Source organism: Metarhizium acridum, assembly GCF_019434415.1.
Source record: "Metarhizium acridum strain ARSEF 324 chromosome Unknown scaffold_1, whole genome shotgun sequence".
Classification (NCBI taxonomy): Eukaryota; Fungi; Ascomycota; class Sordariomycetes; order Hypocreales; family Clavicipitaceae; genus Metarhizium; species Metarhizium acridum.
The window spans coordinates 3,890,037-3,916,418 of record NW_027094015.1 but is presented as its reverse complement, the minus strand read 5'-3'; the positions used below and the strand labels follow the sequence as shown (position 1 = coordinate 3,916,418).

The 26,382-nt window shown below is 52.5% G+C and overlaps 10 protein-coding genes across 11 annotated transcripts; 3 read left to right on the top strand and 7 right to left on the bottom strand.

The window, feature by feature from the left end:
- Window positions 1-2,518: 2,518 nt before the first annotated feature.
- On the top strand, window positions 2,519-4,392 carry NUT2_1 (RNA polymerase II mediator complex subunit; the record flags this gene model as incomplete). The annotated part of the gene is made up of 4 exons (XM_007815340.2): window positions 2,519-2,991; window positions 3,066-3,295; window positions 3,867-3,969; window positions 4,032-4,392. Exons 1-4 carry the CDS (start codon window positions 2,645-2,647, stop codon window positions 4,390-4,392), a joined length of 1,041 nt encoding a protein of 346 aa, XP_007813531.1. The 5' UTR covers window positions 2,519-2,644.
- J3458_001194 (uncharacterized protein) lies at window positions 3,437-8,709 on the bottom strand. Its single transcript, XM_007815339.2, has 3 exons — window positions 6,700-8,709; window positions 5,450-6,611; window positions 3,437-5,391 (listed from the first exon to the last, which is right to left on the bottom strand). Exons 1-3 carry the CDS (start codon window positions 7,364-7,366, stop codon window positions 5,130-5,132), a joined length of 2,091 nt encoding a protein of 696 aa, XP_007813530.2. The 5' UTR covers window positions 7,367-8,709; the 3' UTR covers window positions 3,437-5,129.
- Window positions 8,710-9,762: 1,053 nt separating this feature from the next.
- On the bottom strand, window positions 9,763-10,752 carry J3458_001193 (uncharacterized protein; the record flags this gene model as incomplete). The annotated part of the gene is made up of 3 exons (XM_066116586.1): window positions 9,763-10,184; window positions 10,247-10,676; window positions 10,750-10,752. 3 exons carry the CDS (start codon window positions 10,750-10,752, stop codon window positions 9,763-9,765), a joined length of 855 nt encoding a protein of 284 aa, XP_065978469.1.
- A 1,675-nt stretch (window positions 10,753-12,427) lies between these two features.
- Window positions 12,428-16,838, top strand: J3458_001192 (uncharacterized protein). The gene is made up of 3 exons (XM_066116585.1): window positions 12,428-13,958; window positions 14,025-15,269; window positions 15,328-16,838. The coding sequence occupies exons 1-3, from the start codon at window positions 13,152-13,154 to the stop codon at window positions 15,745-15,747; spliced, it is 2,472 nt and encodes an 823-aa protein (XP_065978468.1). The 5' UTR covers window positions 12,428-13,151; the 3' UTR covers window positions 15,748-16,838.
- J3458_001191 (uncharacterized protein) lies at window positions 16,017-17,554 on the bottom strand. The gene is made up of 3 exons (XM_007815336.2): window positions 16,825-17,554; window positions 16,654-16,758; window positions 16,017-16,583 (listed from the first exon to the last, which is right to left on the bottom strand). The coding sequence occupies exons 1-3, from the start codon at window positions 17,491-17,493 to the stop codon at window positions 16,500-16,502; spliced, it is 858 nt and encodes a 285-aa protein (XP_007813527.2). The 5' UTR covers window positions 17,494-17,554; the 3' UTR covers window positions 16,017-16,499.
- A 476-nt stretch (window positions 17,555-18,030) lies between these two features.
- Window positions 18,031-18,586, bottom strand: J3458_001190 (uncharacterized protein; the record flags this gene model as incomplete). Its single annotated transcript, XM_007815335.1, has 2 exons — window positions 18,031-18,369; window positions 18,503-18,586. The coding sequence occupies 2 exons, from the start codon at window positions 18,584-18,586 to the stop codon at window positions 18,031-18,033; spliced, it is 423 nt and encodes a 140-aa protein (XP_007813526.1).
- Window positions 18,587-19,672: 1,086 nt separating this feature from the next.
- J3458_001189 (uncharacterized protein) lies at window positions 19,673-20,002 on the bottom strand (the record flags this gene model as incomplete). The annotated part of the gene is made up of 1 exon (XM_066116584.1): window positions 19,673-20,002. The coding sequence occupies one exon, from the start codon at window positions 20,000-20,002 to the stop codon at window positions 19,673-19,675; it is 330 nt and encodes a 109-aa protein (XP_065978467.1).
- Window positions 20,003-20,400: 398 nt separating this feature from the next.
- On the bottom strand, window positions 20,401-21,055 carry RPO26_1 (subunit common to RNA polymerases I, II, and III; the record flags this gene model as incomplete). The annotated part of the gene is made up of 4 exons (XM_007815334.2): window positions 20,401-20,437; window positions 20,497-20,616; window positions 20,673-20,939; window positions 21,018-21,055. The coding sequence occupies 4 exons, from the start codon at window positions 21,053-21,055 to the stop codon at window positions 20,401-20,403; spliced, it is 462 nt and encodes a 153-aa protein (XP_007813525.2).
- Window positions 21,056-21,398: 343 nt separating this feature from the next.
- On the top strand, window positions 21,399-22,955 carry J3458_001187 (uncharacterized protein; the record flags this gene model as incomplete). Its single annotated transcript, XM_007815333.1, has 2 exons — window positions 21,399-21,477; window positions 21,541-22,955. The coding sequence occupies 2 exons, from the start codon at window positions 21,399-21,401 to the stop codon at window positions 22,953-22,955; spliced, it is 1,494 nt and encodes a 497-aa protein (XP_007813524.1).
- A 256-nt stretch (window positions 22,956-23,211) lies between these two features.
- ZRT3 (Zinc transporter) lies at window positions 23,212-26,057 on the bottom strand. 2 transcript variants are annotated; one of them, XM_066116583.1, is made up of 3 exons: window positions 25,082-26,057; window positions 24,876-25,006; window positions 23,212-24,817 (listed from the first exon to the last, which is right to left on the bottom strand). In XM_066116583.1, the coding sequence occupies exons 1-3, from the start codon at window positions 25,149-25,151 to the stop codon at window positions 23,408-23,410; spliced, it is 1,611 nt and encodes a 536-aa protein (XP_065978466.1). In that variant the 5' UTR covers window positions 25,152-26,057; the 3' UTR covers window positions 23,212-23,407. The 2 variants fall into 2 exon arrangements, with proteins under 2 accessions (XP_065978466.1, XP_065978465.1); XM_066116582.1 differs by having other exon boundaries at window positions 24,876-25,853.
- Window positions 26,058-26,382: the final 325 nt, after the last annotated feature.

Genomic DNA, 26,382 nt, shown 5'->3' with positions numbered 1-26,382 from the left:
ATAGCTTATTAGAGGCTACGGTGTCTTCACCAGCCGACCCTCATCACGACGACTGGATGTTTCTCTTTCTGGACGAAGCTTGGTACACTAATCCGCTCAATAACCAGGATATCGACGTAAACGCTCATATCGGCTTAGGTTCAATGGTGAATCAGCTAGACATCCAAGCTCCAACGCGCCATTCTACTTTAGCATCGGTCGAGGACTCTTCTACAACAGCGGCAAATGTCACGTGCTTGCTTGACAGTCAATTTCATGATGAAAGTATTCAACAGGCAGAAGAACAAGCCGGTTTTATTGCAAGCTCTTCTGCAACCGCAACTTGGGGACACGCCGCCAGCAATTTTCCATCAGTAACCTTAGGGTCGGAGGATGCAACAGCATCGAAAATGCATGTAGGAGCCTCTTTAGTGGAGGAATCTCTTTCGCAGAGTCCCAGGAAAACTGGCCCGTCCTCCCTCAAATGCAACCAGCCAGATTTCATTCGAATACATGGAGATCAGAGTCAAAAACAAAACAGGAGAAAAAAGACGCAAGACTTGGGCTCACTAGGTTCGAAGCACCGATTGAGACGTCGACGTTGCGCACAACGCCGTTACTTGAACCTAATCACTGACGATCACGGACGAGCTCATATTCAAGACGCTTCTGGACCAATTATGCTTCAGTATGGCTCCAAAGCAGATTCATCAGGCAGTACAATGCCCACGACGTGCACTAGCGGCGTCACAGCTCCCGATGAACACTTGGCAGGAAGGAAAAAGTTAGCAGCCGGAAATGCGGTGTTTGAGATGGCAAGTCTGAGATCATCTCGACGGCAAAGAACAGTGAAGCCGACAGGCGCCTCTTTAGCACACATCGTGTCACGGATGCGATGCTGCTCAGAAAATTCTATCTACAAGACACGCGATTCTGCCACTCAATGGTAGGTTCTGATCCACCTCGAGCAAGTCGTCTCAACACCTTACCAAGTAAAGTACTCATAATTGTATCCATAGTGATGTGTGCGAGAAGTTTCACTACAGCAGCTGCCTTACGATAACTCGACAGCATAACATGACTAGATATATCTGTAGACTGTGTAGATCACAGTATGTGAGAGAACGAAGGCGAAGGAAGTGAAACATTTCAGAGCGAGCTCTTAGTCCTAAGGCTGTTAGTAGGAAGCTAGGATCCATGCTTTTAGTTTTGCACCAACCCATAGGTCAAGCATCCTGATACGCTAATAGGCGTAGGTGGGAGATGGTCACATGATATCAATTATCAATAGGGAAGAGGCGAACACCTACCACTCACTGTCTCGCTGCTCCGTCATAGTCTGGGAGGCTGCGACTTGACACAGTTTGACCGCAATGACAAGTCTGCGAGACACGGGGCGCACAATCAGAGAGGCTGGGGGCTGCCAAGCCAAAGCAAGTCGATGGCTACGACTTCCTGGCTACATGATAGCGTTGCATGATAGCTGGATGCCAGGGTTATGGTAGCTTATTATTATCGACACGATACGGACGCGACGCCAGGCCAGGAATACGTGTATCCGCAGCTACCACCGTAAGTTGCCTGACGGGGTTACGACGGTGTATACAAAAACAGACGGTTGGATGATGCGTGACCACTCTGCCACACTTATGCGGCCTACTCCACGGCCAAGGCACCCCAAATACACTTAAAGTAGTGAATCATCCATGTAGCATGCATGAGAAATGCCCCCTTAGTGGAAAGTGGTTAAAACGAATAGCCACAGAGTGTCCTCACCGCAGAACTCCATACCACTTAGCGACACGCAGCCTGCCAGACGGTATAGAGTCACATGCGCTAGGGAGGGGACGGAGCAATTCATGATGGGATATATTAACACACCAGCCTCTTCTTCGTCTGCTCCCGGATTTGTTAGCCACGCCTCGCTAACATAGATGTTTCCTGAACTAGAAACTTCTGCGTCGAATATGACGTGGTCAGGACTCAGGTATCCTAACATGTCAATTTCCTGTTCACTATATATAAGAGCTGAAATGTAAAGAATTTGACTCGGCAGCTCATCCGACCTCCTCAAACCAACCCCGTTGGCTTGTTATGACGAGTAAAATGTAATTGCGGGTTCAATAATGGTATTATATTAGTATAAAATAAAGCTTTTAAGATTTTTTTAAATTTTATAATAATAAGAAAAACTTTAGCTTTATAAAGATATTGATATTAATATTATAAGTTATATATTTAAAAAGTTACTTGTATTTATATTTTTTTAAATTATATAAATTTAATATTTACTTTAATACTTAATTAATAACAATAATAATTTAATATAAAAGGAAGTAAGCTATATAGGTTTTATTCAAGTACCTAAAAGCACCTAATATTACTAATAGATAATTATAAATAACCTATTTTCCCCTATAAATCTATTTAGGTCTATGTTCGCTACCTAATACTACCTAAAACCCACGAATAAACTACCCACACTGGGTAGCCGTGGAGGTTTTACACCCTATTAGTAGCCATGGAACAGCGAATAAAGGCCAAGAGAGCTGTTTGAATTTTTTGGGGGGGCAAAGCTTAGGAAAGCTCGAAACTCACTAGACAGCCCTCAACTCGAGGGGTCTTGGACTATCCTGGTTTTTCACTTCGATATTCCTTCTGCGCAATGTCTCTCAAGGGAAAGACTGCCCTCATCACTGGAGGAGCCAAGAGTCTTGGCGCCGATATTGCCAAAGAGCTTGCTGCACTTGGAGCCAACCCGGCCTTGCATTACAACTCGGCCAAGTCGAAGGAAGATGCCACAAAGTTCGAAGCTGTGCTCAAGGAGAAATACCCTGGCATCAAGTTCCGGTCCAACCAAGCCGACCTCACCACCGAGGCTGCCGTCAACAAATTGTTCGACTCTGTGAAGAAGGACTTTGGGAAGATTGACATTGTTATCAACACCGTGGGCAAGGTGCTCAAGAAGCCAATTCAAGACGTTACGGAAGCCGAGTATGATGAGATGTTTGCGTATGCGAATCCCAGTTACTCCCATGTTTTCCTCCCTTTTATATGCAGCTCCAGGCTAAACTAACATGGCATAGGGTCAACTCCAAGTCTGCATTCTTCATTCTCAAGGCCGGCGCCAAAAACGTCGAAGACGGCGGCAAGCTGATAACCATTGTCAGTGCTCTCCTCGCCGCCTTTACTGGCTTTTCTACTTCGTACGCCGGATCCAAGGCTCCAGTTGAGCATTTCACCCGGGGCGTCGCAAAGGAGCTTCAGCCCCCCGGAATCAGCGTCAACGCAGTTGCTCCCGGCCCCATGGATACTCGTGAGTCGCTTTCCTGCTTTTGACAAACCCAACCGAATTGGTAGAACGGACAAGGCGAAAAACTAACCAATTGTGCACGCAGCATTCTTTTACCCACAAGAGTCTCCCGAGGCTGTTGCTTTAGTTGACAAGGGAAATACGGCGTGTCAGGATATAATAAAATATCAAATGCACCAGATGCTCATGAACTCATCGGCCGTGTCCATCTCGTTCAACACCAGTGAACGCGCTTGCCACCTATCATCCTTGCTATATCCGAGACTTGGAGCACCATCGCCCGATTTTCCTCTCAACCTTCAAGAGAACCTAGTACCTACCCGTTCCAAAGCTCACTCAGACCGCGCTTGTTTCCGCCAAGTGCCCACTCGGCCGCCCCACCCCCTCAACCTCCCAAACCTCCCAAACCTCCCAAGCCAACGTCCCGCCATCTGCATCTCACTCCCGTAACCACCTCTTCCAACCCGACAAACCACCATGGCACCAGTCGACCGCCTAGACCACGACGTCCTCGAGCGTACGCGAAGCCCCAATACGTCCCAGACCCAGCGCCCCACCCTCTAACCTCTAGCAGAGCAGCTCAAGGACATAATCCAAGACCTCTACCAAATCATGGTCCAAGTCTCAACCTACGACACCACCGGCCGCCCCAGCCGGGACGTCCTCTCCAACGAAATGTAACATGCCGTCTCCCCTCCCCACATCAAAAGGTCGAGCACGCGAATCTGACAGCGTGCAGGAAAACCCTCTCGGCAAGCCTGCAAGCCCTCCACGCAACGACATCCGGCAACGCGTCGCTGCCGTCCGTCCCGCCCGAACTGCTCGAGTACGTCGAGAACGGCCGCAACCCGGACATTTACACGCGCGAGTTCGTGGAGCTCGTGCGCCGCGGGAACCAGCTCATGCGTGGCAAGATGCACGCCTTTGGGGAGTTCAGGGACGTGCTGGCGCGCGAGATGGCGACTGCGCTGCCCGAGGTCAGGGCCGACGTGGAGCGGGTTGTGCGCGAGACGGGTGGCCGGCCCCTGCCCGAGGTGAATGGTGCTGCTGCTGCCGGTGCGTCTTCTTCTACAGGCGCGGCTGGGAACGGCGCGAGATGACGCTGGGGCCGGGAGTGAACAGGATGAATACATGCTTGTGACACATGGGCAGCAAAAGGAGCAAAGTAGACACTATGATACCCCGTGATGAATTGACTTTCACTGTACTTGAGAATGACATAAACTGGTGTATATACACACGTCATCGTTCAAGTGCGTTTCTATCCACCATTGGAAACAACCCATCCTTATGAAACCCGTGAGTCATGTGCTTCCTCGATAGCAGCCGAGGCTGCTGTTGTCTTGTTGTGTCTGTTTCCAGAAAAACAAAAGGATTGAACAAGAGTGGGCAAAAAAATTAATAGAAATCATTTTCAAAAAATGGTCTATAACGCCTGGTAGATGTTCACATGCGACGAAGCGTCCTTGCGTATTTGCCCTCCCAAAAATAACATGGTCTATCCAGTTGGTTTCGTCGCTCTGCGGCTACTTGGCCGAACATATCTCATCAACATATACACCAGTACCATGCAAAATACAGCGGCAACGGCAAGGTGTGGCGGCAGCAAAACCACAGCCGCCACAACCACCATGCCGTACTGACGTAGTGTATCAACTAGACTGTTGCGGGCGTCGCGGCGTTGCTGATACTTACGCATAAGCTTTTCTTTAGCTGTGGCATGATCCTCATGGACGTGCGTGTCCCGAGAATCGCAGTCGTCTGTGTCACACTGAACTGCCTCCTGCTCTTCCTCTTCCTCTTCCTCCTCACTCTCGAGCGCGTCTTGAGCTGGTGGTCACTGGAAGGGAAACTGGCCGCCCCGGGATCGGCCACCGCCGGCGTTGGCAAAGTTGAACTGAGCACCGCCTGGGAAGCCTCCTGCACCACCAGGGAATCCTCCGGCGGATCGAAAGCCGCCTCCGCCAAAACCGCCCTGGTTGCCCATCATACTAAAAAGAATCTCGGGGTCAATTCCGCCCATGCCACCCATACCCCCACCACCAAACATATCTGCAGGGTCCATGAGGTCGTCGCCATTGTCGTAGGCAGCCTTCTTCCTATGCGAGGGTTAGCATATGCTTGATCTTCGATGGCACATCCTGAGGCTAAACTTACTGAGGATCGCTCAAGGTTTCATAGGCTTCTGACAGGTCCTTGAACTTGGCTTCGGCATCTGGATCGTCCAGGTTCTTGTCAGGGTGAAGCTTGATGGCCATCTTACGGTAGGCCTTTTTGACATCATCAGGCCCGCAGTCCTTCTCCACACCTAAAATCTTGTAGTAGTCCTTCCGTAGGCTCTTCTTCAGCTCAAGTTCTGCTCTGCGAACCTCTTTTGGAATAGTGCGGTCTTCAGGGTCAGCCTCCTGAATCGCCTTCCACTCTCGGACCGACTCCTCCCAGTTTCCAGCCTGACCAAGTGCGTTGGCCTTGGTCTTTTTGGCCTTGAGGTAGCTAGGGTCAAGGCTGACGGCCTTTTCGGCATCTTTGATTGCCTCGTTGTATTGCTTGAGTTTAATCTTGCACTGAGCGCGGTTCTGGAGGAGCTTGGCATTGATGCTGTGGTTGTTGGGATCAACCTGAAGAGCTTCGCTGTACTTTTCGATGGCGGCTTGGAATCGACCAGCCTTGAACTCGACATTGCCTTCCTCCTTCATGCGGTCTAGTTTCTGCACTGTTTTGAGCCACTTGACGGCATCACGATAATCTGGGTCGCAGGTGAGGGCCATACGGAACGACTGAATGGCCTTGGTGTTGTCGCCCTGGCCGTAGAAAACTCGGCCGCGGAGTACAAGAGCCTCAGGGTCTTGGGCATTGTTTCTTAACAGAGCCATTGCAATGCCTTGTGCTTCACCCAAATTATTCTCACGGCCAACAAGCAAATGTGCATCGCCGCGTAGGAGCTGCCACTTGCGAGGCTTCTGGACACCAGGTCCCAACCCGCGCTCTGCCTGGTCTATGGCATGAAGAGCCATGGTAACACCAGTGCCTTGCTTTAGAATGTGCTTAGCGGTGTCAATGTGGTACATCATCTCCTTGGTCGGAGCCATGTCCTTGGCGGATGGCGCGGGCGTGATGCGACCAAAGGTTGTCATGGCCTCCTCGGGGCGACCCAGAAAAGTGTAGATACGAGCAAGCCGTAACAAAATCTTGGAGTTTTGGGGGTCGAGGTCGGCAGCGCGACTACAGTCTTCCAGGGCAGCCGCATACTGGCCATTAGACATGCGAGCGGCGGCGCGGTTGCTCAGGTAAGTTGGTGAGTCAGGGAACAGATCGACAGCTAGTGAATAGAAAACAAGTCAGGAAAATTTTTGTACGAAGGATAGATGAGCCTGGCGCAGACATCGAGCCGTCAAGCATGGTCATACCTTTGGAGTATTGTTCAATAGCCTTTGTGTAATTCTTGTCCTTGAAAAACCTGTTACCCGCAGCCTTGTAGGCTTCGGCGTCGTCTAGAGCCGTCGGTACCGGACTGGAAGGGTTAGATCTGTGTGGTGGCGGGGCAGGAGCATCATTGTGATGGTTTCCATTTGGAATAGGAACCGAGAAGTTCGCCTGGGCAGAAGGGTTACTCTGGGGCTGCGAGGCAGGCGACGAGGCGCCGTTGACGGGCTCCCGATCAATGTCCATGTGATCGCTCATGGTGGAATTGGACAGCTTGGACAAGCGACGCCGCTCCTCAGGTGGTAAATTCAGAGGATGCGTGTCGGGGTCAAATTTGCTGCGCCGCGAGGACGAAGTAGCCAACGGCTCTGTAGAGTGTCGAGAAAGCCTCGCCTGGCGGGGTGCAGAGGAAGACGACGACGACTTTTCAGCAGCAGGGTCCTTGGGTTCCCGGTACGACAAGGGCCGTGAGCTTCTTTTGGACGGCGACTTATTGTTAGAGGAGCTCTTTGTGGGCGACGCAGGCTCCGAGTGTGGGAGCGTCTGGTGCTGCAAAAAGTCGCGGTCGTCAACGCTAGAACTAGGCGTATGCTTCCTTGACGACGAGGTCGAGGTGGACGATTGCTTTTTGCTGCCGCCAAAGAACTTCATCTTCTAGCCAGCTCCAAAACGGGCTCTGCGGTATTAGGGCGGGACGGCCAAACCTGATGGAGCAGGGCGGTCCCGAAACCTCGACACAAGGATATACCGGATAAGGGACTCGGATGGGGGGTGGGTGGCACTGTAACCGAGCACCAAGAGCCTAAAGGGGCCCAAGTCAAAAAAGTACGTAGGCAGCTCAGCAGGACGAGAAACAGTCAGCACAGTGGCGCGGTGGTTCAGGAGGCGGTAGGCCCGTCCCGAGCAGATCCAGTAAGCTATGGTTTCTGAGAGATGGCCGATCGAAGATAGTTCGGTGCAAAAACGGAGGTCGTGGTTGGGGCAGGATTTTTTTTTTCTTGTCGACGGAGAACTGGAGCTCAAGGATGCGAAGAGAGCAAAAGAAGCAGAAAGAAAACTTGGCAGAGAAAAGGAAAAAAAAAGCCCTGACCAGAACTGACGTCGCAAGGCGCAAGGCTAGCAAGAACAAAGCAGGCGCAAAGGAGCAAAAGAGACGGCAAAGGTAAAAGAGACGAGAAAATCCCAGCCCACGATTTATCGAACGCTCAGAAGTGATGGGCCACGTTTGACGGAGTTGACTGGGCCGCAACCAACCTGTGACCTGGCAACTGGATGGAGGATGGAGGCGAGGCAGAGCTGCAGACTGGAGAGAGACCAGAGAGAGACTGGATTGATTGAGGCAAATGGAGGCTGACGGACAAGGGGTGGCAGCATGAGCTCCGTCACCTCACTTGGGCTGTTGAATCGAAAATTTGTGAGAGCAACGATTCACTGCTCTGGTGGACATGGCTACGTGTTATCCTTTCCCGTTTCGATGCTCCGCAAGATACAAGATGACCTAGTAATTAATGAGCCCCGGAGCGCCGGGAGCATTTGAATGTCTCGCATACTCGAGGGCTTTGGTTATTCGCATCGACAACCACTGTCCTCGAAATGCCAATACTATCGTGAAGTCTGGTCAGGGGTATCAGCCAACCCCCGCAAGACAGGGGCAACGCCTTTTTTTTTCTTTGGCCGCGAAACACAATTAGTACTACGTACCGAGTACAACAGAGGACTACGGTGGGGGGGCCACCGAGGAGTACCGTCGACCACTGCGCAACTCAGCATCTGTTGGTCTGCCTTGCTGTCGCCTCACGGTGCTGCATCCTGCTGAGTCGGCCGTCCTTTTCCGGGTCCTCCCCCAGCCTTTGCGTTTTTGTTTCCCTCTTCCGCTTGCCAATGATGGCACTGTAGAATGACGCCTCAGCCAGTCACCCGCATTGTTGTATCAGCAACCACTCTGCTTGCATCCCGTCCTGCCCGTCTCCCAGCTGCCCAAGCAAGCGCCATCCTATCACGGTGATGTGACACCGACCTGGTGGAACACAGTGGTCCTTGGCGTCGAGCTAGTCCTCACTTGTGCATGCGACCTACAGGGGGTCCAGAGCCGAGTCTGCAGTTGCTTAACGGGGTTTTGCACTTAGCCAGCAACGTTTCTAGAAGGTTCAGTGGGGCCGTGACCTAGGAGTTGGTCAGATTGGTCAGATTGGGCCCGGCCGGCGCGGCAAAGTTCCTTAGTGACGTGGGCTGGAGAAAACTTTAGAACATGGAGGGGCGGATCAGCCTTGCAGCCGGCCCCGACTCGCACCTGCGCAGACTGTGACAGCGGGAGCTTGGTAATAGCCGCACGCAACATTGAACGTACCAGAACACCGCACTGCCAACAAGCACCGACTAACTTGCTTCCTTCGTCCTCTGTACGGTGAATGCTAGGCAACTGCTCGCAGCCTGTCTCCTTTTTTCTCTCTCAAATCCCCCGACATAAACTAAGAAATTTGTAGCATTCGTTGGATGGCATTTCCAAGCTGTACAGACGACCGATTACGGACGAGAGGGCTTGTCTAATTTCCTTTCCAACCCCAAGTCTCTCGACCTGTAATTTTATGCCGCGCAGGTTGCACCAATACACCACTCTCCGGTTGTGCCTTCCCAAACAATGCGGGAGGTAACTAGTCCGCCACGCCTTTTACTAGCTCCCATCTTTGCCTCTGTCCACCGGAGTGCTCCAGGCCCTGATCCAATCCTTGTCCTTAATTTCGTCAATACCCTCGCTCATCAAACGGGCTGTTCATTCATTTCAGCGAGCAACGTAACGGGGACTGAAGCATCCCACTCATTTCACCAAACATCAATAAAGTTGCCAAGACTGCGTGTCCAACGACACATCTTGATGCAAAGTCACGACATTGTGTACTCCGTATGCTTATCATAAATACATCTACTCCGTACGGAGTAGTCTTGTGTAATCGCTTACCCCAACGCACGAGCGCAAATCGCGCAAATCAAACCAATCAACACCTCTCTCGCAGATTGTTGCCTCTTGACTTTCACACACCCCCCTGACATCATTGCTCCTCCGAGTTATCTTGCGACGATGCTTCCGACGCCCCATTAGATCCCATGATGGAATTGACAAACTCGTTATACTTGAACACCTCACCCTTCTTGGCACCCAACTGCGCATTGATGTTGCGATTGAAGGCTCGTCGGCCGGTAAAGCCATTGACGACTCGTTCAACCTCAGCAGCAGCCAGAGGTCGCTCGCCAGGCTCTGGCGCCGTGTTGAGCAGCGCGTCTCTGAGCTCGGCCCAGTCTACCTGGCCACTGTCATCGTCATCAAAAGCAGAGAATGCCGAAAGCAGCTCGGCGCTGGGCGACAGTTGACATAACGTTTCTGCCAACGAGTTCAAAAATGCCGCCAATGCAATGGTCTGTGATTTTGATGGAGGAAAAAATTGCGAAACATCAGACGCGCTATTAGGAAGACCTACACCACCAGCCTGGTTAGCTCAACTTGACATCCCCGAACCCATCATCGTCGCAACGCACCCAACTGGCTCAACATGTCAGCGACGTCTTCGCGATTCACTATGCCATCACAATCTCGATCTAAAATCTGGAATCCGTCCCTCAGCGTTCTGACCTGGGCTGGTTGTAGCTGTGACAATGCGTTTCCGCCTCCAAGGGGCTGTGATACAGACGCGCTCGTCTGCTGAGATAGCCTCTGTGGTGATGCAGCGGTCATTGTGTCCGACGATTGTGCACGCGGCGTCCAACTATTCTCCGGAGTTGTAGGCGTAGTCGGCTGTGCAAAACGAGATGGCGTAGCGAGTGAAGCAGTCTTAGTTGGAGAACTGGTGGGTGTTGTGTGTCGTAACGGCGATGGTGATGCTGGAGATTCTGGCCGGCGGAAGGGTGAGTTGCGTGATGGAGGTGAGCCGTACCCCAACGGAGACGGCTTGTACGATGTTGACACAGACTGGCGATGATGAGAAGGGTGTTAGAAGGCAGTATATTGGGGGCGCCTCAACGGCTTCATGCGTAGCTCTTACCATGCTGACTGCGGCGATTTTGTCCGGGATAGGATGTTGGTTGGCCAAGGAACGTGCTGGTCTATGTGGAGATCAAGGTTTCAAGAAACGGTGGACGTTGAGATGGAGTCGATGAACGGTAGGAAAGAAGGAAATAACTTGGAGCTCTAGTTTTGCAAGCTTTGGTTCCTCGTGGGGGTGGTTCCGTGTATTGGCGAGAATGACGGGGAATCAAAATGCCTGAGCGAAACAAGCGAAACGAGGCGATTCGCCGGCAGCTGGTGGTCTGCGTTTCCAATGTAATTAATGTACGGAGTAAACAATCCATAGCCATAACAACGGCAGCCTTGCAGGTCCAGCGGGGCACGTGTGGCTGTCACATGTGGCGCAGATAGCCTCGCGATGCTGTCACTAGTCACAGGCGTACATGGCCAATGAAGGCACCGGACAGAGTAACTCAGTCTGCTTGGGTCCTGAGGCTAGTCGGCAACCTGTATTTACAGAAAAAGGACGTCTATGGTGGGATTTAGTCAGCCGACTTTTGGGGAGCGAGAATAGCTTCCCGTTCATACACCATTTCGGGGTTTATGAAGCCACTCCGAGTATCCGATGGAAAACGAGCGCAAACAGAACAGAACTTGTCATCCTTGCCGTGCGCCATGTGCCATGTGACCCGGCTGCAAGAAGCGCGTGGGCTTTGCATTTCCCCGCTGGTATTGTCTGCTGCTTGCATACAGATTTACTTTCTGTGATGTTTTAGCCCTTGATCTTGATTACTATTACTTGGAGGCTCGTCAGATCATGCTGGTGTCAAGGTGGGGTTCCGCCCACCAACGGTCCAGAACTGGTCCCTGAAAAGGTCCCTGGCGGAAGGGCACCCAATGGCAGCGCATGGTCAACCTTCTTGTCCATCCCCTCTTTGCAGGGGCCGGTGCCAGGGGCACATTCAAGCCTCGAACCCTCAAACTGACATAAGACACAGACCCGACCGGACATGCGACAGTGAATTACAATATACTCTGATACGAAGGTGCCGGTAGACAACATTTGAACGCCGAGGGTGAAAGTCGGCACCGCGGCGCTCTGCCTGGCCCGTTGCATGAGCCCAGCATCAGGTGCCGCTTTGGCACAAGTCTGGCACTCCGTATTGTACTCCGCTCCCGCTAGTACTCCCTTGTACGTATATGCACTTGGTCAATATCTTATCCAAGCCTGCGCTCCGCACAAAGAGCGGTCACAGACAAACACTGCAGAACCTCAATTGACTCAATGTTGATTGTTGCGGGCACAGAACGTTTCAAAGCCGCCCCGAGACGCCGGCCATACACCACCAGAGCCCCCACGAACCGCAAAGCAGCACCCCAAAAAAAAATATATATAAAAAAAAAGACATCCAATGTCTGTGTGCATGTTCTCCGTGTCACCACCAAGTCAACTCATGGCTTTTGCGAACCGGTTGCTCTTTCCCGCGCCTCAAGCCACTCGGCCCCCGCCCGCCTCCAATTGCCCATCCACTCAGCGCACGAGCCCTGGCCCGGCGTCGTCGACTAGCGACTGCGCACGACTGGGCGCTGAACATTGGATGCAAGGAGTGCTTGTTGGCCACCATCAATTGACTCCAGTCGTCGTCCGTCAACTGGCCCAGTGACGCTCCTCACCTGCCAAGTGGCGCCGTTTGCCCGCGACCCCTGCGACCCCTGCGACCCCTGCGACCCCTGGGCCGCATTTCAGGAGTTCGACTTTTGCCGTCTGATGTGCATGGAGTCTCGACGTCGACGTCGTCGCAATAGTCTCCGGATCATGCGTCGGTGTTGCTCCGTGACTGCCCCCTCGCCAGCATCACCTCACCAGTCGCCATCCGGTCCTCTCCCCCTGTTCGTCACACCGAACCTGTTCCTGTCGCTTCTCCAAGATCGTCGGCTTCCCTGACATTGACGGTGTTTCTGCGGGCAGACACTGCATGCCTTGACGGCGTTGCGGGTTCAACCCAGACGTCAAGCTGCTCAAGCGGCTCAAGCAGCTCAAGCAGCTCAAGCAGTTCCAGCCAGGCAAGCCTTGCTGTTACTGGCCGCTGCCGTCCTATCCTCCTTCTTGGCTTCCCGCTGTTCCCCTCATTGGCCTTGCCTGGGAAACGTTTCGGCTCGGATAGCCACAGAGCCGAGAGCGAACGACAAGTAGAAACATCAAGGTCCCCGTGAACATCTGGTTCACACCACTGGCGACAGAGGGGGAGGCGGCATATGGGTGTCGTGGCCGGCCATCTCCGCATGCTAATTGTTTGTCGAATATCTGGGTAGACGAGACGGTCATTCGGAGACTGCCTCGGGACGGCTACTGCCATCGTCATCATCATCGCCATTGCTCGTTTTGGTGGTATTCGCCCATCTGGCTGGCTGTCATAGGGCGTCCGTCCGTCACTCATCATGATGACCACCGCCCTTCCGTACATGAACCGGCAAAACGCCATGAACAATCGATCGAATGGGTCCCTATCCAATCGACGAGCGTCTCTCTCCTCATTTCCGTCATCGCGGTCGCCATCGCAGATGTCCCAAAATTCTCGTCAAGCCAGGTCACCCCAGTTTCCTGTGACCGAGACAGACCGCACCTCGGATCCGAGTTCCAAGTCCAAGACGCCGTCACTAGCTCCATCATCTCAGCACTCGTCCTTGTCGGCACCTTATCGATTGAACGCCGATGCCCGGTCGTCGAGAAGGCTCAGGTCGCAGTATCCCCGTGGGTCAGCCGATAACCATGTCGAGTATATCCTTGTGGCCTCGTTTGACATTGACAGAGGTCCTGTTATGGAACACCAATATCCAGTCGCCATTACTGGAGATGAAAACATGCTGGCGGAGCTTATGCTCCCTGATCAGGCACATGCTCGAAACCAAGACTGGACTATATTTTTCTTGCACAAAGATAGCAGCCAAGAGGAAGAGGATGCCGAGAGACAGGCAAGGGAGCGGAGGAGACAAATACGCAGGAGAAGGCGAAATAGAGCGGCTGGGGTCATATCTGAGGATGAGGAGGAATTTGACGACGAGGACGATGATGATGAAGATGTAGACGACGAATCCACCGACAGCGAACCCGAGGGCGGAGAAGGCCCGCCACTGATTTATGTATTGAACCTTGTCAACACCAAACATGACAAGTCTGTAAAGCGTGGTGCCATCGTCAAAGCCATGGCTATTTGTACGAGGCATCCCTTTCTGCACATTTACAAGGTGAGTCGAGCGACAACTATTTTCCAGCTACGCATCAAGCTAATAATAAACCTTTGCGGCCCACAGCCTCTGCTCTTACTTGCCTTGGAAGAGTATTTCAAGTCCCCTGTCCCTGAAACCCTTTCCATGCTTTACGATGCCGTCAATGCCATGGATTTGTCTCTTATGCCCCGGCTCAGCATCCTCGAAAGGCACCTCTTGTTAGCTAGTGAGAATCGTGACCTATTTGTCGAGAAGTTTGAGCAAATGATTCAAATTCGAATGGCCGAGGACAAAGCCGATGGATTAATGGACGGACAAATTGAGGATTCAAGACGTCCTGTCAAATCGGGCGGGATATCTCGCGCCGGCACGAAAGCTCACGTCGAGGGTGGAAGCCAATCCTTGTACTCAGTCCCCAGGGATACGCACGAATTTGAGAGCAAGGTCATGTACAAAGGAATTCCGATCCCAATCAAGGTTCCTACGGCCGTCATGCCAGAGACAGTGGGCGACTTCTCCTTGATCAAGCTCATTCAAAACTTTTCGGAACCGCACGCGAAGTCGCCGCAGGCATTCACCCTTCATCCCCACCTGACAACCAATGGCGCCGGCACACATCCCATTATTGTTCTTGTCAATGCGTTACTGACGCAAAAGCGAATCATCTTTTTGGGTCACAACATGCCTTCAGGTGAGGTTGCCGAGGCTGTCCTTGCTGCCTGTGCTCTTGCGTCTGGTGGGCTGTTGCGTGGCTTCACTCGACACGCTTTCCCCTATACCGACCTGACCAAGATCGACGATCTCTTAAACGTCCCTGGCTTTATTGCCGGTGTCACCAACCCTACTTTTGAGATGCATCCCGAATGGTGGGACATTCTCTGCGATCTGCCGAGCGGCCGCATCAAGATTAGCAGCAAGATTGAGTCAGCCGCCGTGACGGAGGGGTTGTTGTACTTTCAGCAACAGAATCCAACATTGGCGACCGTGGCCAGCGGCAACGCTAATAACAACCAAGACTTGACGGGCGATGGAGCTTTCATGATAGATATTCTGAAAAGCATTGCTGTGCGCCATGGCGAGAGAGTCATTCGCGCGAAATGGAGAGACTGGGTCACGAAATTCACCCGCATCGCAGCCCAGTTTGAAGAGAGCGTGTATGGAGCAAGCGCTTTGTATATTGGCAGTGAGGACCAAGATATCACTCTTCCGGGGGCCAGCGGCCACGGCTATGTCTGGTCAGATGACGCGGCGAAGAATAAGGAACTCGCCGGGAATGTGACCAGAATTGAAGGCTGGCGAAACACCCGGAGCTACTACAGCTACATCCAGGTAGGAGGAACCTTTTCATTCCAATCAATGGTCAAGTACATCAATTGACAGTAAACAGGACCTCGCGCAGGTATATACGGTTCGGCCATTAAAGGGTCTTGACTTGGCACACATGCACGACAGGCTACGAATGCAACGGCTATCTCCCAGTCAGAGCAAAGATATTTACCTCACGCTTTCAAAGTGTATACATTCCTACGACGAGATCTGCCTTCTGCTAAACGTAGCACCCGAGTCACACGCTGGCCTCTTCTATGTCGCCCTCGGACTGTTCCACCAAGATCGCGAGGTGCGTCTAAAGACGAGCGAGCTCCTGAGTCGTATTGCGGAGCACGAAGCTGGCCAACACTGGTGGAGGGGCCTCAGCCGCTTCGAGAAGCTGGCCTATGAGCGCATTCGCAGGGAAATCAATCTGGAAATTCGTGCAAAGCTAGAGAAGGAAGGGCTCAGTCCCAGCTACGAACGGAGAATCAGCTAAAGAAACGGAAAACATTGTGGTATGATGAGCAGGGGTGGGAAATTTGTGTTTTTGGGTGGCATTGCATGGGTGCGTTTGATTCACAGCCAGATCACCACCATGGGCGGCGTTTGTCATGGTTTAAATTTTTACATTTAATCGGGTATTGACGGGGTAGATCTTAATTGGGACTCCAATACGGCACGGATTATGACTTTGATGGGTTGGCATGGCGCTATGATGTAGGCTTCAGCTTTGGATGGGTCAGCATAGAGCTAATGTGTCTAGTTGGCGAAGCAGGATACATGGTTTGACCACGTCATGGTTTTGTTTGCAAACGTCAAGTGCTTTAAGGGTGTTGAGCATATTTGTAGCAGTCGAGCAGCTGGCTTCTTTGCCGGGTAGTCTGGCGACCCGTTGTAGGGCCGGCATGAAATGAAAGGGGCACGCGCTGTTCCCGTCCGCCAGCGAATTCTACTGGTTTGGCCGTGTACAAAGTATAGCCAGAAGAGAACCTTTTCTACTTGGAAAAAAAGCTAAGCTTGGATATTGCTCCGTGTAGATAAGAGCGTTCGGCTCACGTTCTTGGAACCCGCCTTGTGGACACACAGATTTCCTGGCCTGACATTGCGAGCACGCGTATAATAAATACTTGACAACTTGGATGTGCCAGTCGTACGAGATGCATTTCCAATAGCACGGAACCCGGAGCCAACCTCCTTCCCCCCTCCCCGGCGGGGAAACGGCGAGCAAAACCTCAAACTGTCTCGTTTTTACAGCAAGCCCAGCGCCCTGGCAGCATGCCGAACATGGTCCTCGGCAAACGTCGAAATAAAGAAATACGAATGATCATATGCCTGCCCGTCCCCCCTCAAGTTCAGCACATGCACATCAATACGCCAGAGGGCAGGTAGTAGCACCACTTACATTGTGATAGCGCACATTGACGCCATCCACGCCCGCGCCCTTGACGGCCTCGACAAAGTTCTCCGGCAACAGCTGGCCGCTGTTGTAGAAATTATCCCCGGTGCCCTACGCCTATTCTTAGCGCCGCGGCAAAGGATTCGGGGGAGGGGGCCAAAAGGAAAAGAAACTCACCACGTCAATCAGGCAGTTTAGATGCCCCTTCCAGCTCTTCACCAGCTCGGTGGCATCGTGCTTTGCCCACTCGGCCTTGTCGTCGCCCAGGTACCCGGTGAAGGCCTTGTGCCCCCACGGGCACTGGCTGGGGTTGCAGATGGGCGCAAAGGCGCTCACGCTCTTATACTTGCCGGGGTTCTTGAGGAAGAGGGTGAGGGCGCCGTGGCCGCCCATGGAGTGGCCCGAGATGGAGACGCGCTGGGCGTCGAGCTCCTTGAAGTTGGCGAAGAGGAGCTCCGGCAGCTCGGTGGTGAGGTACGACTCCATGCGGTAGTTGGCGGCCCAGGGGTCCTTGGTGGCGTCGATGTAGAAGGACGCCGCGCTGCCAAAGTCGTAGGCGTCGTGCTCGCCGGGGAGGTTGGTGCCGCGCGGGGACGTGTCTGGGTAGAGGAGGGCGAGGTTGAGCGGCGAGGCGTGGGCGTGGAGGAAGCCCTTCTCGGTGACGTTGTCTGGCGTGCAGGTCAGGCCGGAGAGGTAGATGAGCAGGGGGGCCGGGTTGGACGGCGACGCCGTGTTGGGCAGGAAGAGGTTGAGGTTCATGGGCGTCGAGGTGCTGCTGGACTGGTGGGTGAGCTTGAGGATGCGGCCGTTGAAGGAGGCGATTGTGGCGTTTGTTGTGAATGCCATTTTGGGGAGATTTGCAGGTGACGAGACAGGATGGTATTGGATTTGTCTTTTTTCTTTCTTCTGGCCTGAGCGTGCTTTGGAGATGGATACACGGGCTGCAGGTCGGGATGGATGTTGTTAGATTGACTATTGGGTTTTATATACTAGCTTGAAGGACCTCCTCCCACCTTGGGAGCTTGGAGGGGTTGACATTCCGACCCCGCCGAATCTCGCTAACATCTCTCCGAACAATGTCCCTGTCGTCGTAAGCACATAGTTGCAAGTTACCCAAAAATGGTCTGGAGAAACCGTCAGGCTGTCAATGGTCAAAGTACACATGTCCGAATTGATTAATCTACATGCTGCCCATTACAAGGCAGGGTATAATACCATTACGCCAGACGTTTTCCTCTGGCCCCCATTCCCGATATGTGCTCTCCGTTGTGCATACATGCCACGCGATGCCGAGCTTTCCCCGCCAAACACCCTATGTTTGCGAGGTTTGCTGCCGCCAAACCCATCAAATATTAAGCGTCCAGTGCGGTATGTGCACAGGAATCATGATAGAAACCGCCTGGTCGAGGAGCGATTGTTACTAGGTTGCGGGTCCTCCTTCATGGCGCACTGAAAACTGGTAATGTACTTGTCCCATGAAATGGCGCTCAGGTTGTACTTGTGTTTGTAGTCGTAGTCGACGGCTCCAAAGGTGCAGCCAGTAGGGCTCGTACAGATGCCAGTGCAGTTGACGAGCTTGGGGAAGCAGTAGAAGTTTTCGCCGTCGACGGCAAAGGTGTTTGTGTTCTGGTAAAATGGCTCCGTGAGTTGATGGCACTTGTTGAGCTCGTACACAGAATACTTGCAAGTGCCGGTGGAGTTGGCGCCGGTGCAAAGCAAGACCTGAGGGGTGTTAGTAAATTAGAGAATAAGCAAGAAAAAAAGACAAGTGTGACGGTCTCGAGGCATTACGAGAACGGTTTTGCAGCTAATGGTTGCAAAGAAAGAAGGGAGGGCAGCGAGGGCAATTACTTACACCTCCAATGGCACGCTTCTCGACGGGAGAGGCAGAAACGGCAACAGCCGAAGAGACGATAGCAGCGACAGTAGAGTACTTCATCTTGGCGTTTGTTGTATGTCGTGCCGCAGACGAGGAAGGGTTAGAGGGTAGGTCTGTGAGTTTGCAATGCGTAAATTGAAAGCGGCTGTCAAATATTTATGTTTCAAGAAATCAGATGGCCGGAGTGCTGGAGCAGGAGCAGCCGAGAGCCCTTGATGTGTGACTTGCCAATCGAAATCTTGGGTCTGGTCGAGTGGCCAACTGAGTCAAAGCAGCCATCCATCAGACGCACGCTTGCACCAGACACTTGGCAGCCCAGCCTCGTAAATAGCACAAAGGGCAGTGAGTACGGTGCACTTGGCAGCCAGCTTCGTTTCATGGAGCCGATGAGATGAAAGGCAGTCCGGGCCGCCGGACTTCTATTCCTGGGCTGTTGTATGCCGGAATCATCAGCAGAGCATGATGCAACGGCTGTCAAGATGCTTCTAGTGAGGGTCCTAGCGGGAAACGGCCCCCGGCACGCGGACAGTGGTTGAGTGCGAGTGGGCATCTGGACCCTGCCTGGCTGCCTGGCTGCCTGGAACGGCATCCGAGTGCCGCCCCCAGCAACGACGTCATGTCTCCGCCATGGGGCCAAAGCTGCTCCATCCACTCAGGCCGACCACGTCGATCATGGCTTAAACACGAACTCGTCGTGATTTCGGCACAATCATCAACCCCCCCCCCCGAACCCCCTGGTCTAGGGCGCCCGCGTTCTCGGCGGTTGCTCATCATCTCCCAAGGCATCTTTGTGTTTGTGGCACGCAGTCAGTCATTCTGGCCAACCCGTCTTGTGGCACTTGGCTGATGTCACAGCGTTTCATTCTCTGCGACTTGGTTTCTACAAAGTAAGCCGTCTTCACGTCAATTGTCGCCGCTTGCCGCTGCCCGCCAGCGCAACCAGAGTTACCCAATTCGGACTTCGGCGTCGGCTAATCTGCCCGATGACAAGGCCCCTCCCTGTTACACATTGCATGCTGCAGGTTGTACAATGTTGCGTCCTGCTGGAAACCTCGTGTCTGCTGCACCGCCTTGCTTTTTGCTAATGCGAGTTTCTACTCTTGACCAATGGGAGATTGGGAGCGCCAGCTCGTGGGAAAGCAAGTACTAAGCAATGCTTTTGCTGTTGGCTGGGCCAGCACAAGGTACGTGCCTGTCTGTGTTCTTAGATTTCTTGCGTGACTGCGGCTCTGCCTTGCGACCTTGCGACTTGGTGGCGATGATGTTTGACGGAATGTATTCATATATATTATGGCCAATTTTCCAAGATGATATATTTTTCTTGCTTTGTTGAGCCTCGAGATTATGCCAACGCCTGGTATTCCCGCGACCAAGACTCACACTAAACACCAATAGAATATTGAATATCATCCTGCAAACCTCTGCAATATGAGGCCTTTCCACATACGATGCAATCATCATCGTTGGGCACGACATGTTGCATTGTTTTCTTTCAAAGTTCCATTTACTAGCTTCTCACCGTGTGATGTTGGCTGATCCATGACGGCGTGTCCCACAGATGCTTACCCTATATCTCCGCCTTGATCAACATGCTCCATAACGACTCGTTCCTGCAACCGACGGCACAGCCCAATAACCAAAACAATCGTTCTTTTGGTTTTTATCTAGTGCCTATTTGTTATCATTCGACCAAATTTCAAAACGCCGCGCTCATGAATCATAAATGACGCCCGAGAGACCTGCCTGCTTGGCTCGGATTAGGGAGAATGCTGAAGTGATCGTCTGGTATGGCAGCGGTTTGACGCAAATTTTGGTCAATTGTTCCTTTCTCGGCCTTGACCAAAATAATCATTTGCTTGTCCGACGTGTTCAGACTATTGCAGCAATTCCTCGCATGTCCAATCTTCGTAGCTATTCGCACTCTGTTAGTCTCAATTCCAGCACGAGCCTCCACCAAAGTTAGCACTCACTAGCCATCAGGCAGATATCGCCTTACGATTAGGGGAATCTTCTTCTCGCGAAGTTCCTTGATGGCAATCTGAAGGGGGTCGGTCTCGCCTTCGAGATCCACCAACACTGGCGCATTCATGCTACACTCGCTCATTAGCCTGCGCATCCCGGCAAGCCTTCACAACTGTCATCGTACCTAATCTGCAGAGCGCGGGTGCCAAGAATACGTGCTCTTTCGTACTTGGTCATGTAAGGAGTTGTTGTCCGATCCGCCTCGGGAATCTTCTTATCCTTCAACGACTTTTCACCAGACTTGAGGGCATTGGCAGCTGCCGAAGGGTCTCCGGAAACAACAACATTATCCGCATCGTCACCATTTTCACCACGCTGGCCGTCCTCATCGTCTAGAACCTCGGGGTCGTAGTACTCGGTAACCTCCTCCTCCTCAAGCATGGGCTCGTCTCTGTTTCGCGTGCTATTAGCTCGCTGCGCTTCTAGGCAACCCTCAATATCGCCCATAAAATTTTGCGACGAAACCTACCCGCCAGCACCAACATCATCATCGCCAAAGTCAGACATGATGAGAAAATCCAGGAATTTTGCGCGCGCGTAGAATGCGGGAAACAGAAACTGGTCGCAAACGTAGCGTCGTGGTTCTTCTTTGTTCCTGCAGATCAGCCTCGTAAAAATTGCAGAAAGATTTGGGGCCAGTTTTGCCGTGGCTTCCCCGACCACACTCACCTCAACCAGTGGGGGCCTGATAGGCTGACCGAAGCTCAACTTGGCTTATCGGTCGTCACCCACCACAAAATTTCTTGTCACCGCCTGATCCAACTTGCATGCATTCTGCCGCTTTTCACAACACAGTACCTTGCAATATGACAATACCGATATTGACTTGTTCAGGCAATTTCTCACGATAATGAGCAAGCGAAAGCCCGCAGACGAGGCCATTGAAGCTTCCCCAGTAAAGAAGCTGCACATAGACCGCGCTCCTCAGTGTGAGTAAATGCATCCCTGACCCTCCATGCAAACGCACGCACGAATTCTAACAATAAAAAAAGACGACGATGGTGATGACGACTTTACACCGTCCGAGTCACCAAGTTCAATGGCGGACGCCGAGTCACCCGCAACCGTAGCAACTACGCCAAGAGCCAAGTTCCCGTCAGACCTCAAAACTCTAGCCTGCACATGGCCAGGTTGTACCAAGGCATTCAACCGCCCAGCCAGACTCCGAGACCACCTCAACTCACACACCAATTCCCGTCCATTCAAGTGCCCCTATGACGACTGTGATAAGGACTACATAGAGGATAAACACCTGAAGCAGCACATTAAAGCAGCACACACAAACGAACGCAAGTACGCCTGTCAAGTCCCCGGCTGCGGCAAAAGCTTTGTCACAGGCACCAGATTGAAGCGCCACCAGGCCGTTCACGAAGGCGCTGAGCGATTCCGCTGCAAAGACTGTGGACAGAGCTTCCGTAAAAGAGAAACTCTCACCAAGCATGTGCGCAAAGAACACCTACACATCCGGGCATACGCCTGCCCCGAGCAAGACTGCACAGAGTCATTCGACTCCAAGCCGGCATTGAAACGCCACCGAGAGAAAATACACGGCGAAATCAAATACTGGTGTGGAGAGTGCGGCCTGACAACAGCAGAAGACGGCACACAAACCCGCGTGGGATTCACGACTGAACTGCTCCTCCACGCCCATCTGAAGAAAGAACACCAAAACTGTCTCTTTTGTGACTTCAAGCCCTCATCACGATGGGAGCTCGACCAGCACGTAGACATGTACCACTCCGGAAAGACAGTCAAGGACCGCCAAACGCACGCCTGCACCTACGAAGGCTGCAGCAAGAAGTTCACCAAAAAGTCCAATCTCAAGGTCCACATCCGCTCAGCCCACGAGGGCTTCCGCTTCATATGCGGCGACGTGACGCCTTCGGGGCCAGAGTTCGCGGCCTGGACCGACGATCAAGGCTGCGGCGCCAAGTTTAGCACCAAGGTCCGCCTCGACGACCACATCCGCTTCATCCACCTCGGCCACGATCGCCCAAAGTTGCCCAAGCCGGGCAGCCCCAGCGGGAGTCCGACCGCCTTCATCGACGAGATCTCCGGCCTCGCAAACCAAGCCAAGCACACTGTCTTTTGCCCCGACTGCAACGAGGGGTTCAAACGCTACCACGACCTCCAAGTCCACCTGTCTCATGGCCACCAGCAGCCCGACCCGCCAAATGACTCTGCTCCCTTCCTGCACCCGGATGACGGGGACAATGAATTATCCCTGGGGAGGGAATTCCACGCCTCATGGCCCGAGGACACGGCGCAAGACGAAATTTTTGCCGCCCAGATGGACTACGGCCCCTCAAAGGACGAGTGGCTTGAGGATGAGGCCAACATTATGCTATTGGCGCGGGACTCACCACCGCACGTAGAACATATTGATCCTAATCTTGCTAGACTATAGACTCTTGTCTAGCTGATGTTGTACATGGTGTCTTGCTTTCAAGGCGAAAAGTAACTGGTTGCTGATACCCCTATAGGGCCACCCGGGATGTATTTGTTTGTCGTATCATGAAAAAGATATGGCGTTGGCTCGCGAAAAGATACATGATAATGAAATAATGATACATAGACACATTGGGAAAAATGGAATACCATATATAAGCTGTGTGACAGTAAGTGCACTTCGCCTACATTTAGCACGCAATACCTTGAACCATACACCATAAGATTTGACATTCTATCATACTCGGCTAACAAAATACTCTACTGAAAAAAAGAAGTGGTAACAGCCCAGACCAGAGGCCACAATACCGCCTCCTTTGTGATTATACCAAAACTCCTCTATGCCAATCATACTCATAATCCATTCACTGCCATGAATCTCGTTTGTCAGTCACGCCAAGTGGCTGGTCCTCAATGTTCCGCAAATAACGCATTACTCAACCCCAGAATGGCCATGCCTAAGAACCCGAAAAAGATGCACAAATTTCGATTGTGATTTAAGCTTAATCCCTCTACAAATAACTGTAACGCTACGCTCACCATAATTCCACTTGTAATGGCAAATAAGCAGGCATATACCAATGCATTCGGGGCGATGTTCGACCTTTGCGCCAGTTTGAACCATAATGCTGCTGCGCCGGCCCCCATGGGCTGGGACAGGCCGCCCAGGACGGCGGACCATGCTAAAGCGCGCCAGCGGGATCCGAGAGCCATGTATAAGGGCAAGCACATGGCAAATCCTTCCGAGATGTTGTGTACAAAGAGGGCCATGAAGACGTTGAAGCCGAGTGTGGGATTGGCGTGGTTGGTTGCGTATGTGATGAAGCCTTCGGGGAACTTGTGAAGAGCTATCGCAATGGATGTTTGAAGACCAATGGAAAGGAAGGCATTTGTGGGAACATGGTGGTGATGTTGGCTGGTTTCGAGATCTCCTTCTTCGATGGAGGAGCAGGATGAATCATGCTCCTCCTGGTCCGGGGATTCTTCATCTGTTGGGTAGAAAAGAGGTTCGCGAGAGGTAGCTCTGCTTATGCGGAACAGAGGGCTTATGGATGCGTCGGGATCATCGTGACCATGACCGGCATGAAAGACAGAGCCGGAGTGCAGATAGAAGGGTCCGGTGGTAGTTCGAAGTGTGGCAGCATGTTTAGGGCCGCTTTGCGAGCGTGTAGAGAGGTGTTTGAAACATTCTTGTCCACATGGATCCGTGTAACCATAGCATGACCCCTCCTCTTCACAGTTGCACTTGGTGTCTCTGACAAAGGACATGACGCGCTTCTGTACCTCGTACATGGACGGCCGACGAGCTGCCGCTTCCAAGTCAGTAGTTGTCGCATGGCCTCTCGAGGCCAATAATGGGCTAGTTGGGCGTTGCGACATTTCATCAGCTGGAGTAGATGCGTGTCGCTTTAGTGGTTTTCGATAGCCATTCTCGTCGGTTTCGATGGACGACGGCAATAGAGGTGTGGTCTCGCCTGCGAGCGCCACTCCGTTCTCCGCGGCGTGACCGGCGTCCAACTTCGCATGGCTATGAGAGGACCGGGGACGGGAGAGCCGTCTTCGTGCTCGGCTGACTCTGGACTGTCTGCGACTGTGGTTACACGAGAAGCTGTCTTGTGGGGTTGTGTGATCGTGGGTGTGGTCGCAATCGACAACATGCGACGGCATGTGCCTGTGTAGGAGGCGTGACACGGCTTGGATACCAAAGAAGCCTCCAATGAAGCATCCCATGACAACAAAGCCGGCAGGTTGATCAGCCCAGGCGTCCTTCCTCAGATAGTCCTTTGATTCGGGCAGCATGCTGTACAGTGCGGAGAACATCTGGACGAGTTAGCTGACATATGCTCATGTAATCGGGAGCGGCGGTGATGAATCGTACCATGACTCCAAAGCTTAGGGAAAGCGAGCACGCCAGGAAAATGTTGCTCTCCTGGATGCGAAAGCTGCGCTTTCCCGGGAACAGGCGGACGATGAAGTCGACGCACACGATGGAGGCGCCGAAGATGCATGCTGTGCGGCAAGGTGAGCATTCGTCTCGAGCACATGGCGGATGTCATGATGCCATGATGCAATTTCTCGACGTACCTATGCCACTGACCACGCACATAATCCACCCTCGGGCGTCATTGTCAAGTCCTCGAGCAGCCAGCTCCATGGCTAGCGACGGCTCCAAGCTTCGGTCTCCAGGGATATGGCAGCTCTTGCTCACGCAGCCATCTGAAGGGAATCGGTGCAGGCGAAGGATGAAGCAGAAACGTATCGCTTTAGAGGTCTAGATAGGCTTAAAGTTGGGCCAAAGTCAAAAGTTTTTGCGCTTGGCAACGTTGATAGCTTGATCCAGTAGAGCAGAGCTTTTGTGGCGTCGCTGACGTATGGAGTCGAAAACGACGACGGCGTAGTTGGTGCGTATGGAAGCACAGCCAGGTCAAGCTCTCAAGAGACGGCAAAATATAGTTATTATGAGACGAGGGAAAAAATAGAACGGGACAACAGGGATTGTGGGCCAAATCAGGGGGGCAAGTGGGATTTAAGCTGAAAGACCGGGGAAGTTGGAGGGCCCAGCGGGATTTCACAAAGATGGCGGGATTTCTTGATGGCGCTATTGACGAAGTAGGCAGGACCTCCCTTTAGTAGCACTCGAGACCTCAGATCGATCGCAGGATGCCAAGGCGAGGAAGGGACGGGAAGGGAAAGGGAAAGGGCTTTCAAAGGGAAGAGGAAAGGAAGACAATACAGAGATACTGAGCAGATGGATGGAATGACAAAGAGAAGGCGACGTTGCCGACTGATGATGCCAGGCGTTTTGGTCTCAGACGCGAATTCGTCTCATCCTTTGTCAGCACAAGACCGGTACTCCGTACAAAGACAAACGAAAGGCGAAAGGATCTGCTCGAGTGGGCGGCAACAAGGTGTCCATCATACTCGAGTCCACAAGGACGGAGGCACATGTTGAGCATTGGCCATAAAGGTTCTCACCGATCAGCGTCACTGCCAATGTGACACGGGATTTCTTGGCTGGTTGGCTGTTCACCGACAGAATGTACCCTTAGATTTTCGGCCTCTGTACGAAGTATAAACACAATATTCTGTGTCTTATCAGGTATACGAATAGCTAGGCACGGAGTAGTTATATATCTATTTTTTTTTTCCCTTGCGGCCGTCAGTTGTCGCATACATGTGGCGGCCATGCATCCAGATGCAAGATGGCCGACACGCATCCTTTGCCAGCCTACCTAGGGTCTGCAGCAATAACAGATGACCCATGTACCAACAGGCATTTCCCCCGTCACCAGGTTCAGAATAGTATGTATACGCTACTTACTTTAGTGCAAGACAATACTACCTACAAGTCTCTACGCCATATTAGCGGGAGCCTGAACAGGGTC

Bases quoted from the DNA above. Each gene is read 5' to 3' on its own strand.
- ZRT3 (XM_066116583.1), bottom strand. From the start codon at position 25,151: ATGGAGCTGGCTGCTCGAGGACTTGACAATGACGCCCGAGGGTGGATT. The intron at 25,007-25,081 runs GTACGTCGAGAA...CTTGCCGCACAG, and splicing joins GTGCGTGGTCAGTGGCATAG to CATGCATCTTCGGCGCCTCC. The intron at 24,818-24,875 runs GTACGATTCATC...TAACTCGTCCAG, and splicing joins CCCTAAGCTTTGGAGTCATG to ATGTTCTCCGCACTGTACAG.
- J3458_001194 (XM_007815339.2), bottom strand. From the start codon at position 7,366: ATGAAGTTCTTTGGCGGCAGCAAAAAGCAATCGTCCACCTCGACCTCG. The intron at 6,612-6,699 runs GTATGACCATGC...TCTATTCACTAG, and splicing joins TATTGAACAATACTCCAAAG to CTGTCGATCTGTTCCCTGAC. The intron at 5,392-5,449 runs GTAAGTTTAGCC...ACCCTCGCATAG, and splicing joins GAAACCTTGAGCGATCCTCA to GAAGAAGGCTGCCTACGACA.
- J3458_001192 (XM_066116585.1), top strand. From the start codon at position 13,152: ATGATGACCACCGCCCTTCCGTACATGAACCGGCAAAACGCCATGAAC. The intron at 13,959-14,024 runs GTGAGTCGAGCG...TGCGGCCCACAG, and splicing joins CCTTTCTGCACATTTACAAG to CCTCTGCTCTTACTTGCCTT. The intron at 15,270-15,327 runs GTAGGAGGAACC...GACAGTAAACAG, and splicing joins GCTACTACAGCTACATCCAG to GACCTCGCGCAGGTATATAC.
- J3458_001191 (XM_007815336.2), bottom strand. From the start codon at position 17,493: ATGGCATTCACAACAAACGCCACAATCGCCTCCTTCAACGGCCGCATC. The intron at 16,759-16,824 runs GTGAGTTTCTTT...GAATAGGCGTAG, and splicing joins TAAACTGCCTGATTGACGTG to GGCACCGGGGATAATTTCTA. The intron at 16,584-16,653 runs GTAAGTGGTGCT...GGGGACGGGCAG, and splicing joins TCAATGTGCGCTATCACAAT to GCATATGATCATTCGTATTT.